General features: G+C 29.4%; 3 protein-coding genes across 3 annotated transcripts; 1 reads left to right on the top strand and 2 right to left on the bottom strand.

The window, feature by feature from the left end:
- Positions 1-433: 433 nt before the first annotated feature.
- Positions 434-2,865, bottom strand: LOC145183161 (zinc finger MYM-type protein 1-like). The gene has a single exon (XM_080058492.2). The coding sequence runs from the start codon at positions 2,471-2,473 to the stop codon at positions 434-436; it is 2,040 nt and encodes a 679-aa protein (XP_079914618.2). The 5' UTR covers positions 2,474-2,865.
- A 1,176-nt stretch (positions 2,866-4,041) lies between these two features.
- LOC149878861 (L-xylulose reductase-like) lies at positions 4,042-9,843 on the top strand. The gene is made up of 8 exons (XM_090071799.1): positions 4,042-4,748; positions 4,950-5,047; positions 5,433-5,590; positions 7,397-7,439; positions 7,678-7,777; positions 7,873-7,937; positions 8,898-9,015; positions 9,246-9,843. Exons 1-8 carry the CDS (start codon positions 4,697-4,699, stop codon positions 9,359-9,361), a joined length of 750 nt encoding a protein of 249 aa, XP_089927925.1. The 5' UTR covers positions 4,042-4,696; the 3' UTR covers positions 9,362-9,843.
- Positions 9,844-10,878: 1,035 nt separating this feature from the next.
- LOC149878860 (ER lumen protein-retaining receptor 2-like) lies at positions 10,879-13,680 on the bottom strand. Its single transcript, XM_090071800.1, has 4 exons — positions 13,453-13,680; positions 12,648-12,907; positions 12,274-12,526; positions 10,879-12,107 (listed from the first exon to the last, which is right to left on the bottom strand). Exons 1-4 carry the CDS (start codon positions 13,541-13,543, stop codon positions 12,073-12,075), a joined length of 639 nt encoding a protein of 212 aa, XP_089927926.1. The 5' UTR covers positions 13,544-13,680; the 3' UTR covers positions 10,879-12,072.
- Positions 13,681-15,042: the final 1,362 nt, after the last annotated feature.

Below are 15,042 nucleotides of genomic sequence, written 5' to 3'. Positions count from 1 at the left end.
AAAATCATGAAGAACAGACCACGTTGATACCGGAACTTGCGTCAGATGTTTCATGCCGGAACCGCAACGAGGAAAATACCAAAAAAGTGAAAATACAAAAAATTTATTGATGTTGATTAATGATAAATAATTAGTTACAGCAGATATAAAACAAAAAATCATAACGTAATAGTGTCTTGGTGTTACATGATTTATACCCAATATAATCTCTTCCACATAACGTTTAAAAAAAAAAAAAAAAGTGAAGAACTGGAGAAAGCAAGACAGTGGCGGAACTTCAAAATTTGGGCCCCCCCGCAAAAGAATGTTTTTTTTAAAAAAAAAATAAAGCTTCACATATTAAATAGATATTTATTTCATATATCATATTTAAAAACAAAAAATTAAATAAAGATAAAGATAACTTCAAAACGAAACTAAAACTTAACCGAACTTAAATAGTGAAAACTTTCCTCCTTGATTTCATATTGGCAAAATCGGTAATGATGTTTTTCATTTCCATTTTTCCAGCCGCTTTTGCCTCAATAGAAACTATTGCAAGGTCGCTTAAACGTTCTTTACCAATGGTATTTCGTAAATAATTTTTTATTATTTTAAGTTTCGAAAAAGAACGTTCAGCTAATGCAACAGTAATAGGTAATGTAAGAAACAATAACAATGCTGTTATCACTTGTGGAACTCTTGCAGCTATAGTTGACAATTTTACTATTAAAAGGTCAGCCAATTCACGTATAGATGATATTTTTGATATTTCATCGTGTAGCATTGACTTTACCATAACCATTTGCAGCGGAAATTCAGTTGTTATATCTTCACTATATTTTCTCTGAATGGCTTCTGCACAGCTTATGATCTCACGTTCTTTCATTACCATTAATTTATTTGGATGGATGCAGGAAAATAATTGTACCACTTCTTGCATTCCTTTAAATCTATTGTAGAGTTGGTTGATAACGACGTCCAAAATTTTTATAAAAATATTGATGAGAAAAATTTCCTCACTACTATCAAAACGGTGATCTGTAGATAATTCGTCAAAATGCCTTTTCACAATTTTTCTTCTTTTTTGAAAAAATATTGCAGGAATCTGCCACGTAGTCGCTATTTCTACCGCTTCAAGTTTTGCTGAATCAAACATCTTTCTATATTGTGTTAAATTTTTGCTGGCATTTTCTAGAGAACCTGAAGCTGCCGTAAGATCTAAATTTTTAGTTTGCAGCAATTTTGATGGTATATGTACCTCATTAAGGATTTTAGACAAAAGCACGGATAAAAAAACAAATTCGAAACTGCTCATATTTTTTTGTATTCGTACTGCTTCTTCGCGTTCTTCACGTTTTGTACTTGTTATTGATATCTCGGAAAGAGCTTTCATTATATCAAGAAAGCGAGTTTTAACGGCGAAAAGAGAAGTATATCGTCCTGCCCATCGCGTTGGATTTAACCTTTTTAATGTTGTTTGTGATTCTCCTGTATATTTGGATAGTAGATCCCACCTGTGTATGCTATTTCCGAAAAATGAATACACATCTTTTAGCATTACAAAAAATGAAGCAACTTCAACACAACATTTAACCGCATCGTTAATAACAAGATTTAAATTATGAGCTGCGCAATGCATATACATAGCATTGGGTTGATTTTTCTTAAAAAGGGCCTGAACCCCATTGTATATCCCACTCATGACGTTCGCACCATCATAACCTTGACCCCTGCAGTTACTTAATTTTATATGATGTTTTTCTAACAGATTTAAAATTTCTTCATGTAGTCCAGCAGCAGTGTGGTTATATATTTCCGTAAATCCCAAGAAAACTTCTTTAATTTCAATTGATGTGGCTTCATCTTTTTCATTTTTAATAATTTTTACGTATCTAAATACTTGACTGAGCTGATCTCTTTTAGTAATATCTTGTGTTGTATCCATTATAATTGAATAAAAAGGTGAACTATTAATATCAGCAGTAAGAGTGGCTTTTAAATGTGTTGCAAGGCAATGTATGACTTCATTTTGAATTTGATGGCTTAAATATTTTATAGATCCATTTGGCATACTCAAAACTTGCTTCATAACATTATCATATTTAGCTAAAAGTTGAACTTGGGTTAAAAAATTACCATTATATTCATTGTCAAATGATTCACGATGACCACGAAAAGCCAAAGAATTTTTACAAAGTGCTAATGTTATATTTACTATCCGCTCTAAGACTTGCACCCAAAAATTTGATTGGTATCGTATTTGTTCTTCTATATTTTTATCAATTGTTTCATTATGTCGCCATTTTTCATAAATGCAACAAGCAAATATATGTTGTTGACTATTTTCGTGAATTTTAATTTTTTTAGAAAGACCACGCCAATCTCTGACACCATGCTTACGCCAGTTATCCTTTGCTTTTCGTTCTTCTGAGAAAAGCCAACAAGGCTCACAATAAACGGCATCAAGTTTTGGGGAATAGCAAAGCCACATTCTTTCTATAGATCCATATTTTGTGGTAGTTTTAAAATATTTCTTGGAAAACCTACGGTTTTCTTGCAAGGGGTCGCGTATAAAAGGACCTTTTGGCCGACACGATTCCGATAATACAATTACTTTCTTAATATCTTTTGTTAGTATTTTACCATGAAAATTTGCAATGTCAGTAGAAAATAATTCACTTGATTTTTCTAAATTAATTTGTTCAATGGCGTCATTCGTATCAGAGTTTGAATCTTCCTGGTCTTCATTTCGGTGGTTTCTCGGAGACCTATTCACATCTTCTTCGTTCACATTTTTATTACCAGTAGCAATGTTTTCTTCGATATCATCATGTTCTACTGACTGATTTATACATACCACTTCTGCAGAGTTTTGACTTTCCACTTCCGTTTCCGCTCGCTTTTCAATTGGTTTCAAAAACGTTGTAAGCTTCGGCAATTTAGCTAAAGCAGCTTTTGTTTCTTTTAACTTTCTTCTTTTTGCTGCACCGCTTGTACTACTTAATTTCTTTTCCATTATTATGAGTCAAAATCTAAATTATTACAAATTTATAAATTCAGTACCTGTTGTAAAATTTTTAATTATTACAAATTTATTAATTACCTTTTATTAAATATATCGGTGAAGTAATAAACTCTCGTGCAACAATACTTTATTATTCGTAACACGATTAAATAAATTGGAGACTAGTAATTCAGATAAAATAAGAAATGAAAAGTTAACTTAATACAACGGAAGATTTAATATAAAATTGAAAATGAGAACATACATTTAAAAGTTAATTTGTATATGCAACAAGGATTATAGAATCATTATCCTTGATATGCAACGACATAACAAATAATATTGTTTATATTTTAAAAATATTGAATATGCAACTAAGAACTTATAAATTGAAGAACTTCTTACAGTTTAAAAAAAATTTATACGCAACAAGTTATTACTTTTACCGAATTCAGTCTAATTGTCTAATTCATACACAAACACAACATAACGGTATAAAAATTAACTATACAATAACATCTGGCAGTTCGCAGTTAATAATCGTACTTTATTTCTCAATTGCGTATGCAATTTTAAAAAGGTTAAAACTTTTCGTTTAAATGTAAACTACGCACTGCAATACAAAAATAAATTTTTGAACAATATATTTTAATACGATGGATGACATTTTTTTTATCCAAGTTTTATATTTTAGGGCCCACTATACCTGCGGAAAAGAGTTTTATAGTATAAATATTATTGAGAGTATAATTTTTTTTATATGAGGGCCCCCTATAGCTGGTAGGCCCCCCCGCAACGCAGGGTCCTGCGTCCAGTAGTTCCGCCACTGAAGCAAGATTTATTTTCCTTTTTCACTGAAGCAGATATATCGCGAAATATACTTTTGCGAATTAGGGGCTAACTACGAAAACAAATTCCGATAAAACCGAATTGGTTTTCGTAATTTTCGTAATTTTTCGTAATTTCCCGCAAAAATTTCTTTTTTTAGCTCTCATTTTCCGAACAAAAGCTTCGAACCTTGGTACTTTTATCTTATTAACAACCACGTCTCCCTTGTGTTTTGCCGAGATGTTCTTAATACGCGCCATTATTTATTCTAAGTGAATTTTTGTATCATTTCCAAAAATATTCGTCGAGAAATCTGGAAAGCTATTCTAAAAACGAAGATTATTTTATAGCTGCACAAAACTATGCAGAGTTTTTTTTTTTCATGGAAAAAATGTTGCTCAGCTTGATATGCATACCTTAAGTTAAAAATACCGTTTCAGTCTGTTGCGAATGTACAAGAGCTTATAAAATTTTGACATAAATTGCATGCAAAAGTGTATTCATTGAATAACATGCTACTAACAAAGCGTTCCAGATACTCGTTCTTCAAACTACTTTCCATCAAAAATTAAAATGAGCTCCAAGTTTTCGTCACTTAATATGAAAAATTTAATTTACAACAAAAACAGAGTGTACAAAAAGCCCCCTCATTATTTACAACTTTCTTTTATGTCACTTTAGTGTCAATCTTTATCGTTGAAGTTACACATTGGAAGCAAACTATACTGCTAAACACAGCTACTTATTGCCATGTGCTATATATGCTATATATGCTATATATGCTATATACGCTATATACAAAAAGTATGTTATTCATTTATAGGCATGCATATTTAATACACATTTAGTCAAGTCAAACTTCCAAAACAATTTATTCTAGTAATGGCTTACAACTTCTCTGGGAAAAAAGTTCTTATAACTGGTGCTGGAAAAGGTAAACTTTGCTAAAGTTTATCACATCAATATAAGTATATTTAAAAAACATTAAATTATAAAAAAGTTTAATGCAAACTGGCAGTTGTAGTGTTAATATTAAAATTTTTTTTTGTTGACGATAATTTAAACTTGAAGTTTAAAAAATTTTTTCTCCTGTTTATGGTATTAACTTTGTTTTAAGCGATTATTTGATGTTAAGGTATTGGTCGAGGTTTATGTATAGCAATGATAAAGACTGGAGCTCAAGTGTTTGCATTATCAAGAACCCAATCTGACCTAGACAGTCTTCATCATGAGGTTACAGTATATATATATATATATATATATATATATATATATATATATATATATATATATATATATATATATATATATATATATATATATATATATATATATATATATATATATATATATATATATATATATGTTATATTACTAATACACATATTGATTGAATGGGTATTTATAAGGGGAAAAGTCTTCTTACTTATTTTGTTAAAATGATTATTATGTATTGTATATATTTACAGTTAAACCGTTATTTACAATAAATGCAATAAGTTAAAAAGTCTTCAAAAGTAAAATTACTTTTTATTTTTATTTATATTTTCATAATCTATAAACATAATTTAAATATAAACATTTGTACAAAAACATCTTTTAAATTTATTATTTTTAGTACCCTGAAGTTGTGACTATATGTGTTGACTTAAATGATTTTTCAAAAGTAAAAGAAAAACTTAATATTATCCCAGATGATATTTCTTTACTCATTAATAATGCTGGTGTTGCAGAACTGGAGCATTTTTTAGATATCACAGAGGAAGCCTATGATAGGTTGGTTACTGAACTTGCTACAATAGCTTGCTTTTTTTGTAATTGTTAAAACCTCTGCTTGTCATCAACTTTTCATGTCATTCATTAAAAGCTACAGTGTCCGACAAAAAAAAAGCTTAGGTAAACTCTCAAAAAATTACAACAAAAAAAGAATGACAATCAAATATTCTTTACAATATATATATTTTTTAATACTATTTCAGGAAGAAATAATTCATTTTAATAGTGTATCTTTAATATTCTAGAAGTATCTTTGGACAAACTACAACCACATGTTTATGTCATTTTATTATCTGTCAATTAGAGCTTGACATGTCGAATTCCGGACAAATTTTTGGCGAGTTGTGAAAAAAAGTATTTATTGGGAGCGAAAACCTAATCCTAAATTATTTTTCTTACTTCGATTGTCGCTTTTTCTATCAAAGCACCCAAGTCGAACAATGCGCCAGACAACTCAAAAAAAAGATAAGAAAACAACTCACTGAGTTTGAAAAGGGCCAAATTGTGGCATGGCATAAAAGTGGATACACTGACCATGAAATTGGAAAAAAATTGTATTGATGGTGCAATACAATTCGAAGATTTTTGTTCAAGTATTATTTGACAGGAAGTTTTAAATGCAAAGAAGGGAGCGGAAGAAGGTGTAAAACAACTGCCAGAGAGGACAGATTAATTGTAAGAGAGGTTCGAAAGAATAGAATGATAACAGTGGCTGAAATAAAGAGAAATTTTAAACTGGATGTTGATGAATGGATGGTTCTTCAAAGGATCCATTCTATTGGGAAATTTAAATCTTACTGGAGTGTTAAAAAACCATTTATTTCTGAAAGTAACCGGAAAAAAAGACTTCAATGGGCAAAACAATATCAGAATCGGACAATTGAACAATGAAAAAATATTTTATGGAGTGATGAGTCACCATTTTGTTTGCGCTTCAGTGGACGGTTGCGTGTTTGGTGGTTACATAATGAACGTTACGATCCATTAGTAACACAGCCAACAGTAAAGCACGATAAAAAAGTGAATGTATGGGGATGTTTTACTTCATCGGGTGTTGGTCGTTTGTATAAAATTCCTGGTATTATGAACAGTAAAATGTACAAACAAATCTTAATTCATCAACTGATACCTAGTGCAAATGAGCTCTTTAAAGATAAAAGTTAGGTCTTTCAGCAAGATAATGACCTGAAACATACGGCAAACAATGTGAAAAATTATTTGAAGAACAAAAAGTTAGTGGTTCTTTCTTGGCCAGCTAAAAGTCCTGATCTGAACCCTATCGAGAATCTCTGGAGTATATTGAATCATGGAATTAAGACAAGAGCTCCAAAAAATGAAGAAGAGTTGTTTCAAATTTTTCAAAATCAATGGAAGAACATTTCTGGGGAACTCTTACAATCACTTGTTGAGAGTATGCCTCGTCGGTGCAAGGCAGTGATCAAAAGCCGTGGCTTCACCACAAAGTATTAGTTTGGTCTATTTCGTTATTTCAATAAAAATTCTCAAATTCTCATTTTTTTCTTGTTTTTTTTCTATCTAAGAATCAATGCACCAAATAAAAATTTTTTGTTTATTTTTTTCTATATCAGTTGTAGAAATTTAGTTGAGTTCTCTTACATGTCTATCTAAGCTTTTTTTTTGTCGGACACTGTAGCTTTATTAAATAATTATTAAAAAAAAAAACACTCCTGCTGTTAAAATGAGCAACTGCAATACATTAATGTCTGTGAAAATTGATTTAATGTTATAAATTATTATTATTTATTTTGAACTATATCAGTAAAATAGATTAAAAATATAATTTAGAATTATGAGTATCAATTTGAAGTCTATGCTGTTTGTTTCACAGGTAAGATGTATGATGTAAGATGTTTTAGTTTTTAAAGCTTACTTGGATGACTCAAAAAAAAATGTCTTAATTTTTAAAGCTTACTTGGATGACCCCAAAAAAATACAATTTTACATTCTAATCTGCTGTTGAAATTACATTTGTCTGCATGTGTATGGCATGAACATAGTAGGTGGTTTTGCTATGGCTGAGTTAAGATAACTACATTTAATATATTTTATACAGCTAAATGTTTTAGTTTGTATCAAAAAAAATGGTGAAGTATGGTAAAGGTGGAAAAATCGTAAATATTTCAAGCCAAGCATCAATGACAGCTCTCCCACTTCATACTGTTTACTGTAAGTTTTTTTTTCCTTTTTATTTTTTGTTTAACTTTTAGTTTGGTTAAGCTTTTATTTTGGTCTTAAAGAGCTCCTTTTTTTTTTTTTTACAGGTGTTTCTAAAAGTGGGGTTGACCAATTGACAAGATGTATGGCACTTGAACTTGGTCCTCATCATGTAAGATACAGTTATTCTCTTGTGATAAAAAAAAAATTTTTATGATAAAAATTTTTAGTGTTTTTCAAATTTCTACTAAAAAACTGTGCATAAATACACAGATCAAAAAATTGAGAATGAAAATTGAGAAGTCATTTACCAAAACACAAAAAACAAATTTCTTATTATATTGTTAAATGTTGGTAGACTATACTTATTATTCATCAATAATTCTGTTTTAAGATTACATTTATTTTGAAATATTTCAAAAGTTTTGCTCATTAAAGAAATATTTTGAGGCCTACAAGTAAGAAATTTGTCTAGATTTTTTATTTGTTGTTTATGGAAACCAAAAACATTTATTATAAAATATCATACTAATAATTTGAATACAATTTCATATTAATTCTTTCTGTTCATGACTTTCCATCCAGTGAGTTTACCTGAGTTATTCAATGCCATCTAGTGAGTTTACCTAAGTTATTCAACTGTAATTCACAAAACTTTAGAATTATTAAATTTGTCAAACTTTTGTTGGAAGAAAATAAATTTGAGAATAAAAATCAAATTTTAATCCCTAAGCTTAGTTATAGCTTTTCTTATAAAAAGCTGAATAAAGATTAAAAATATGTATTGATATACATTATAATTGAAGTGATTAATGACATTTTCTTATTTTCATAAACTAGGCAATTACTTCTCCTAACAAGCTATTAAAACTGGACACATTTCCAATATAAACGTGTTCAGTTTTAAGTCATGATTATTTTTTAATCTAAGTGTGTTAAGTTTTAAGTTGTGATTATTTTACAGAAGATCCTTTTAAATGTATGTAAGAAATGTTATTAGTTTACTTGTATTGAGTAATGTTTGTATTAAAGTTGAAAACATTATTCTTCAGTTTGACCACTTTTTTAGTCACTTTTCAATTTGACCACTTTTTTGGTCACTTTTCAGTTAGATTACTTTTTTGGCTTATAGATTAATGTAAATGCCATCAATCCAACAGTTGTCATGACAGAGATGGCAAAGAAAGCTTGGAGTGACCCTTCTACTGCAGATCCAATGAAAAATCAAATACCACTAGGAAAATTTGCAGGTGGAGCAATCTTTGTATTTAAGATTTTTTCTTGTAACATTTTTTAAAAATTTTTTTAGTTAAAATTTTTTTTCTAAAATTTATATTACACTAATTAACATAAGTACCCCCCACCCCTCTCTTTCTCTCATTTTTTAAAATCTTATTCTTCTGGTTTCACAATCTTTTGTTTTTAACCCTCGCTACTTTTATATCTTGCTCAATTCAGATTTAACTTTTTTTTTTTTTAGATGTGGAAGATGTTGTCAATGCCGCCCTTTACCTACTTAGCGATTATAGTGATATGATAAATGGTGTTGTACTTCCTATTGACGGTGGTTTTCTTGCAGCAAGGACGCTGAAGTAATACACAAAGAAAAACTTGCAAATATTTTTCCCATGTGCGATCATGGAAAATTTCCTCTGATGTTTTGTTGCTTATATTTAAAGTTTTGGCATGTAATTTAAAGTTTCTCTTGGAAAATTATGGATGTCTTAATCTAAATTTTCGCATCTGTTAATCATTTATTCACTCTAGAGCTAAGGAATTGTGCGAATTTAACATACAGAATAACGTATTTTTGAAAAAGTGCGAACAGGCTAACTTTTCGAACTTATGGGTTTTCAATAAATCAACTTTGTTAATTTCTGACCATTAAACATTTGATATTAAACAAGATATTTTTATGATATATTTTTATGCAAAGGAATGTTTATTTTTTGCAGAAATCAATCACTGTTCGCTCATTCCTTCTAAGGAATCGACAAATCACCACAGAATGTTTTATGATAATTGAGCTTTTTCTGTTTTTCAAATTAAATCAAAAAGTACTGAAAAAACCCAGAAAATCGTCAGCTTTACTCTTCTTATTCGTTCAATTGGATCTTAACTAAATGTATAATTAGTTGGAAATGTATAATTAGTTGGGTAATATGACATTTTTTAGGCCGAAGTGGATCAAAACCAACAATGATATCCGATAAAGAAATTATTGCTTCTTAAATACGAGTATTTAAAGCTTGGTTTTCACCTGAACTTTTTGAGCATTATGAAAGCTAAAAAAATCTAAGCAAAAAAAAAAAAAACAAATAACGAAGCTTTTAAGTTTAGTGGATAAATGGCCAGCAAGATGAAAGCACTTAATGCTTTATTTTTGCTTTGAAACTTTATTGAGAAAAATTAGTAGAGGTGTCATTGCAGGTTTTTTATTTTTTTACTCTTCTTATCTTTATTGAAGCATTTAACAATTTTTTAAAATATTTTATGGGAAAAAAAATCACGTCAGATTTTAGTAGGATAGTCTTGATAATCTGTCGACTAAGAATTCTTAAGCGTAACGAGGTTGGTGAGTGTCCTTATAACTTTTCTAATTTCGTGAGTACAAATTTTTGTTTCTTTGATGGTTTTCTGTTTAAGTTGTCAATTTAAATAATTTATATAAATAAATAATTTCGATAACATTTAAATTATGAGTTGTATGTAATAACACCCTGATGCAATATTTTTTTTAAGAACAAATTTTCTTAAAAGCAAATAATTACGTCATTACCTACAGTTTTTTTTAAAATTTTAAATGAGCTTTAAACAAACAAAACTCAGTCAAAAGTATTTTATATCGCCACTTCGCGCATACGTCAAAAAATAATTTTATATCCAAATCTTTTCGCCACTTCGTGCATGCGTCAAAAAAGTATTTTTATATCCAAATCTCTTCCCCACTTTGTTATTCTCACTAATTTTTGTTGAAATTTGATCAGTTTTTATGTGCTTATGTAGGGTTAACTTTCCTTTATCAAAAACATTTTTATTCACCACCAAAATAAAATTCAACTCCCCCATCAATTTTTTGAGAGCTCTTCCTACTTTACAATTTTCTTTCAATCTTTTCAACTTTAACTTATTTCTGTTTTTTTAAATATAATTCTCATTTTTACTGAAGTTTTACAAAACTACAGACTAAACTACCTCTGATGGACTAAATTTTGCAGGAGAGTATGTATTTCCAATTATCGTCGGAGGACTTAAAAAACAAATATGAACATTTATTTTGGAAAACTTATAAAAAATGCCCTTAAAGATACACATACCTAATATGGAATGATAAAGCATTCTTTTCCGTCCTTTTACTTAACACCTACAGTTGTAGCACTATCTTTCAAAAATAGATTTTTTAAAATACACTTACGTGTAAAATTAAATGTTTATTCTAAAACACAAACACGCGTGTGTATACAAAAAGTATTTATCTAATTTCAAGAGAAGATAAATACGAAAGCGTTACATTTAACCACTCAATCGCAATTAAAAGCCTTGGAAATTTTTTTTTAAACACAAAAACGTTCTTTAGATAGCAATAACCTCCATCCTTCAGATTCCCAAAACTCAGTAGTATTGTTGCAAAACCTAATACACACCTGAAATATTGTTTGCATATTTCTTATTTTTAAAAAGCTTTACCACAATTTTTTGTCAATACTTTTAAATTCAGATATGATTGCAGATTATTGCTCGTACTAACATCAATTGCCTGAATCTCCCATGAAAAATTTTGATATCTCTTTAGTTTGGTGTAATTGTTAATTTTTTAATTTAAGGAAGGGTGTGCATAGAACTTAAACTAATCAAGGTTTTGTAATTAAGATTAGTAGTAAAAGTGGATACAAGAAGAGCGAACAAAAGCGCAGGCGCGGCAAACACCTTTCAAAAATAGTTTATTTCATCCAACTCAAATACAACAAAACAGAAAAATAAAAGAAACTTAAATATTTTATCAAGTGTTAATTACACTAATGAATTATAATTAAATATATAATGATAAAAAAAATCATGTAGTATCGAATGCCTTCAAACATATCAGCACTGAACAAGAGAACAAAAACGAAAACAAAAATAACACTTTTATTGCCTATGCAATAATTAAAAAGAACTTTCTTTTTATATGAAAGTTAAGCTGCTTATAAAGAGCTTTACTTGTGAAACTTGAAAAAAAAAAAATTTCTATGGTAACAAAATATTGCAATTAAAGAAAGTCCCTTCTATGTCCATGATCAGGTGCAAGTTTAGCTTCAAAAAGATATTTAAGCAGGCAGCTTCAGTGATTTACCCTTCAAAACTAAAAAAGACCAGAAAATATATTTAATAATACCAAAAAGTGTTTGTTAAAAAACCCTTAGAATAAAAACTCTGAAGAATAACTAAAGCAAAAACACTCTTAGCCCATCTCCCACCCAAATAATAGTTAACCCTCTCAAAGTCAAGCAGCCGTTCAGCAGACTCACCTTTAGTAATGTATAGGTAAAAGAAATCACAATAAAGGACTGTTTGCACACACCCAGAGACAATTGCAATAAGATCAAAGAATCCCTCAAAGTAATATCTGTAAATCCAATTTAGCAAATAGAGTGCACGATAAGATCCCAAAGCAAACAAATAGTGGCTTGTGATACTTTCTGCCTCTCCTGTTTTTGAAATCATAAAGAGTTGAGGAAGAATAGCCACTGATTCCAAATAAATGGAAAAAGTCCACAGAACCTTAAGAAAAAAAAGTTAAACTACAATGCAACCTATGTAAATAAATTTAAACTACAATGCAACCTATGTAAATAAATAGATTTTTAACAAACCATTTTTTTCCATTAAGATAATTTCATACCTCAAACACAGTTAACTCGTGGTTTACAAGAACCGATAGACCAGCAATAGGGATAACAAGAAACTCTGCACGAAAACTATCATGATTAGAATCATAAGTTGCTTTGAACTTCACTAACATCAGATAACAGGTTGCAAATGTAGAAAGCAGGAACACAATTTTCATGAAAGTATTATAAACTGAGACAAAGGTAGTGAAAAGATCAAGATATCGAGTTATAAAAACCAAGGCAAACAACACTTGACTTTTGCCAGAGACACCTAGAAGAAAATTTTCCTATAGCAATTTTTTACTTTATCTACATATCTGTATAAATGTATGTATGTATGTATGTATGTATGTATGTATGTATGTATGTATGTATGTATGTATGTATGTATGTATGTATGTATGTATGTATGTATGTATGTATGCATGTGTGTGTGTGTATGTATGTATGTATGTTTGTATGTATGTATGTATGTATGTATGTATGTATGTATGTATGTATGTATGTATGTATGTATGTATGTATGTATGTATGTATGATTACTTGAACTTTAGGATTTTTAAAATATTTGATAAACTAAAGCCATTTATGGAACTTTCTAGAGAAGTAACATTAAAGGTATTCTAGTAAATAAAATAATTTGACTCTAAGATAACTTTTTATTATACTTTTCTTCTCTCAGCCTTTGTGTACTAAAGAGCCAATTTAATACCCCAAAAAGCAACGAAAAACTACAAGGATACAGCCATATAAAATAAACACCTGTTCAATATTTTTAAACATACTACGAACAACAAAAAAAAGTCCATTACTTACCGGCACAAGAACGTGTTTTCCATATTTTCCATAACAGAAGTAGAATAGCTAATAAATGGGAAAGATCTCCTACCAAGCGAAAAACATTCATTGCTTTTAAATAAAATTAATAATGTTCGAAACAAAATACATCGGATTTTTGCTTCTGTAATATAGCAGCTTGAATTTAAGCTCCTAAATTTGAGTTACTCGCCTGTTCTTACCTTTGAATTTAACGCAACACGAATACTTAAATCCACGTAGCCAAGTTAAATACAACGGGTACTGGTAACTAGTTAGGTTAGAAACACTTAGATATGGCCACCGTTCAGACTAAAGTAAACTTTGTGTTCTAATTATATTCTACGTGCTATGTCATTACAAAGTAAAAGACAGTAAATAGCACAATTGAGCTTAGATGTATTGAATCGAAACTATCGGAAGCATCAAGAAAGTAAGATTTCCAACAATATACTATGAAAGCTGTTATAAAAATAATATGTATATTAGAATAAAATTAATCAAAATCATTTAGCTACCTGCTGGCACGATTAAAAGTGACTGGTCTGTTTGCACCTAATATTCCTTAAATTTTTAATAAACAAAACTATTTTTCAAGCTTAAAAACTTTCTTTAACATTATAATTAGATTCAGTGGCGGAGGTTGTACAAGTAAAGAATGGGGATGGTTTAGAGGGGTATTAGAGTTCATGATACAAAATAAAAGCATCACGTAAGTATTTTACATTTGATCGTTTTCTACCATGATAATTTTGATTGTTTATATATTTTTATACAGGGTTTAAATTACTGGGAATCTTCATTCTAGCTTTAATCGTTTTTATGATGTTTCTTTTTGATCAGCAATACAGGTAACAAAAAAGTCGGAGGTAGCAATTATAATCCACAAATAGCAGATAGTAATTATAATTACAATAATTTAATTGAATACTCAAAAAACATTATAAACACTAGCATATCGATAATGAATTGTTTAAAAACAAACGGGAATATAATTTGGAAGAGGCAACTCAGTATTTCGACAGTGAGTGGCAATACACACAGAAATTAAATAATTATTAAAAAAGAAAAAGAAAAAAAAAATTATGAAGAAGAGCTGAAAATTTGCAAATGGTATAAACGGACGCAGAAAAGACCTAGGAAACCTTATCGAACTTGTATAACGATGCATTATGACCTGGGGGACTATTCCTATAATATTGGTCAAAAATTGGTTTGAAGTGAGGCATGTTTTGCACCAAAAAGTCCTATTTTTCTGTCCATTTTTAATTTCGGCTTCCAATATCTCAGAAACTACACATGCTAGAAACTTGAAATTTTAGATTTCATTTAGTTGAAAGGCTTATTAATGATAGAAAATCAATAAAAAAAAAAATTGACGAAAAATGGTTTTCCAATTTTTGCCCACTTGATCACCCATAGTAAAATGAACAAGCCTTTTTTCAAAGTATGTGACAACTTTTAAACAAACTTTTTTTTTTGTTTTTTATTTGAGTGTAGGGTGACATTTATTTGTCGCATTACAGTTGCATCATGACGCTTAGTAAAACTCTTTTTTGGAGGTTTTGTACTACATTGGAGAAAAAACCT

This window comes from Hydra viridissima, unplaced genomic scaffold (genome assembly GCF_058129835.1).
Source record: "Hydra viridissima isolate aposymbiotic clone 2 unplaced genomic scaffold, HvirCarnegie_v1 scaffold_14, whole genome shotgun sequence".
NCBI classification, from domain to species: Eukaryota; Metazoa; Cnidaria; class Hydrozoa; order Anthoathecata; family Hydridae; genus Hydra; species Hydra viridissima.
This window is presented reverse-complemented; position numbering and strand designations above follow the sequence as displayed.

Bases quoted from the DNA above. Each gene is read 5' to 3' on its own strand.
- LOC145183161 (XM_080058492.2), bottom strand. From the start codon at position 2,473: ATGTGGCTTTGCTATTCCCCAAAACTTGATGCCGTTTATTGTGAGCCT.
- LOC149878860 (XM_090071800.1), bottom strand. From the start codon at position 13,543: ATGAATGTTTTTCGCTTGGTAGGAGATCTTTCCCATTTATTAGCTATT. The intron at 12,908-13,452 runs GTAAGTAATGGA...ATTTTCTTCTAG, and splicing joins GAAAACACGTTCTTGTGCCG to GTGTCTCTGGCAAAAGTCAA. The intron at 12,527-12,647 runs GTATGAAATTAT...TTTTTTCTTAAG, and splicing joins ACGAGTTAACTGTGTTTGAG to GTTCTGTGGACTTTTTCCAT.
- LOC149878861 (XM_090071799.1), top strand. From the start codon at position 4,697: ATGGCTTACAACTTCTCTGGGAAAAAAGTTCTTATAACTGGTGCTGGA. The intron at 5,048-5,432 runs GTTACAGTATAT...TATTATTTTTAG, and splicing joins TAGACAGTCTTCATCATGAG to TACCCTGAAGTTGTGACTAT. The intron at 7,778-7,872 runs GTAAGTTTTTTT...TTTTTTTTACAG, and splicing joins CCCACTTCATACTGTTTACT to GTGTTTCTAAAAGTGGGGTT.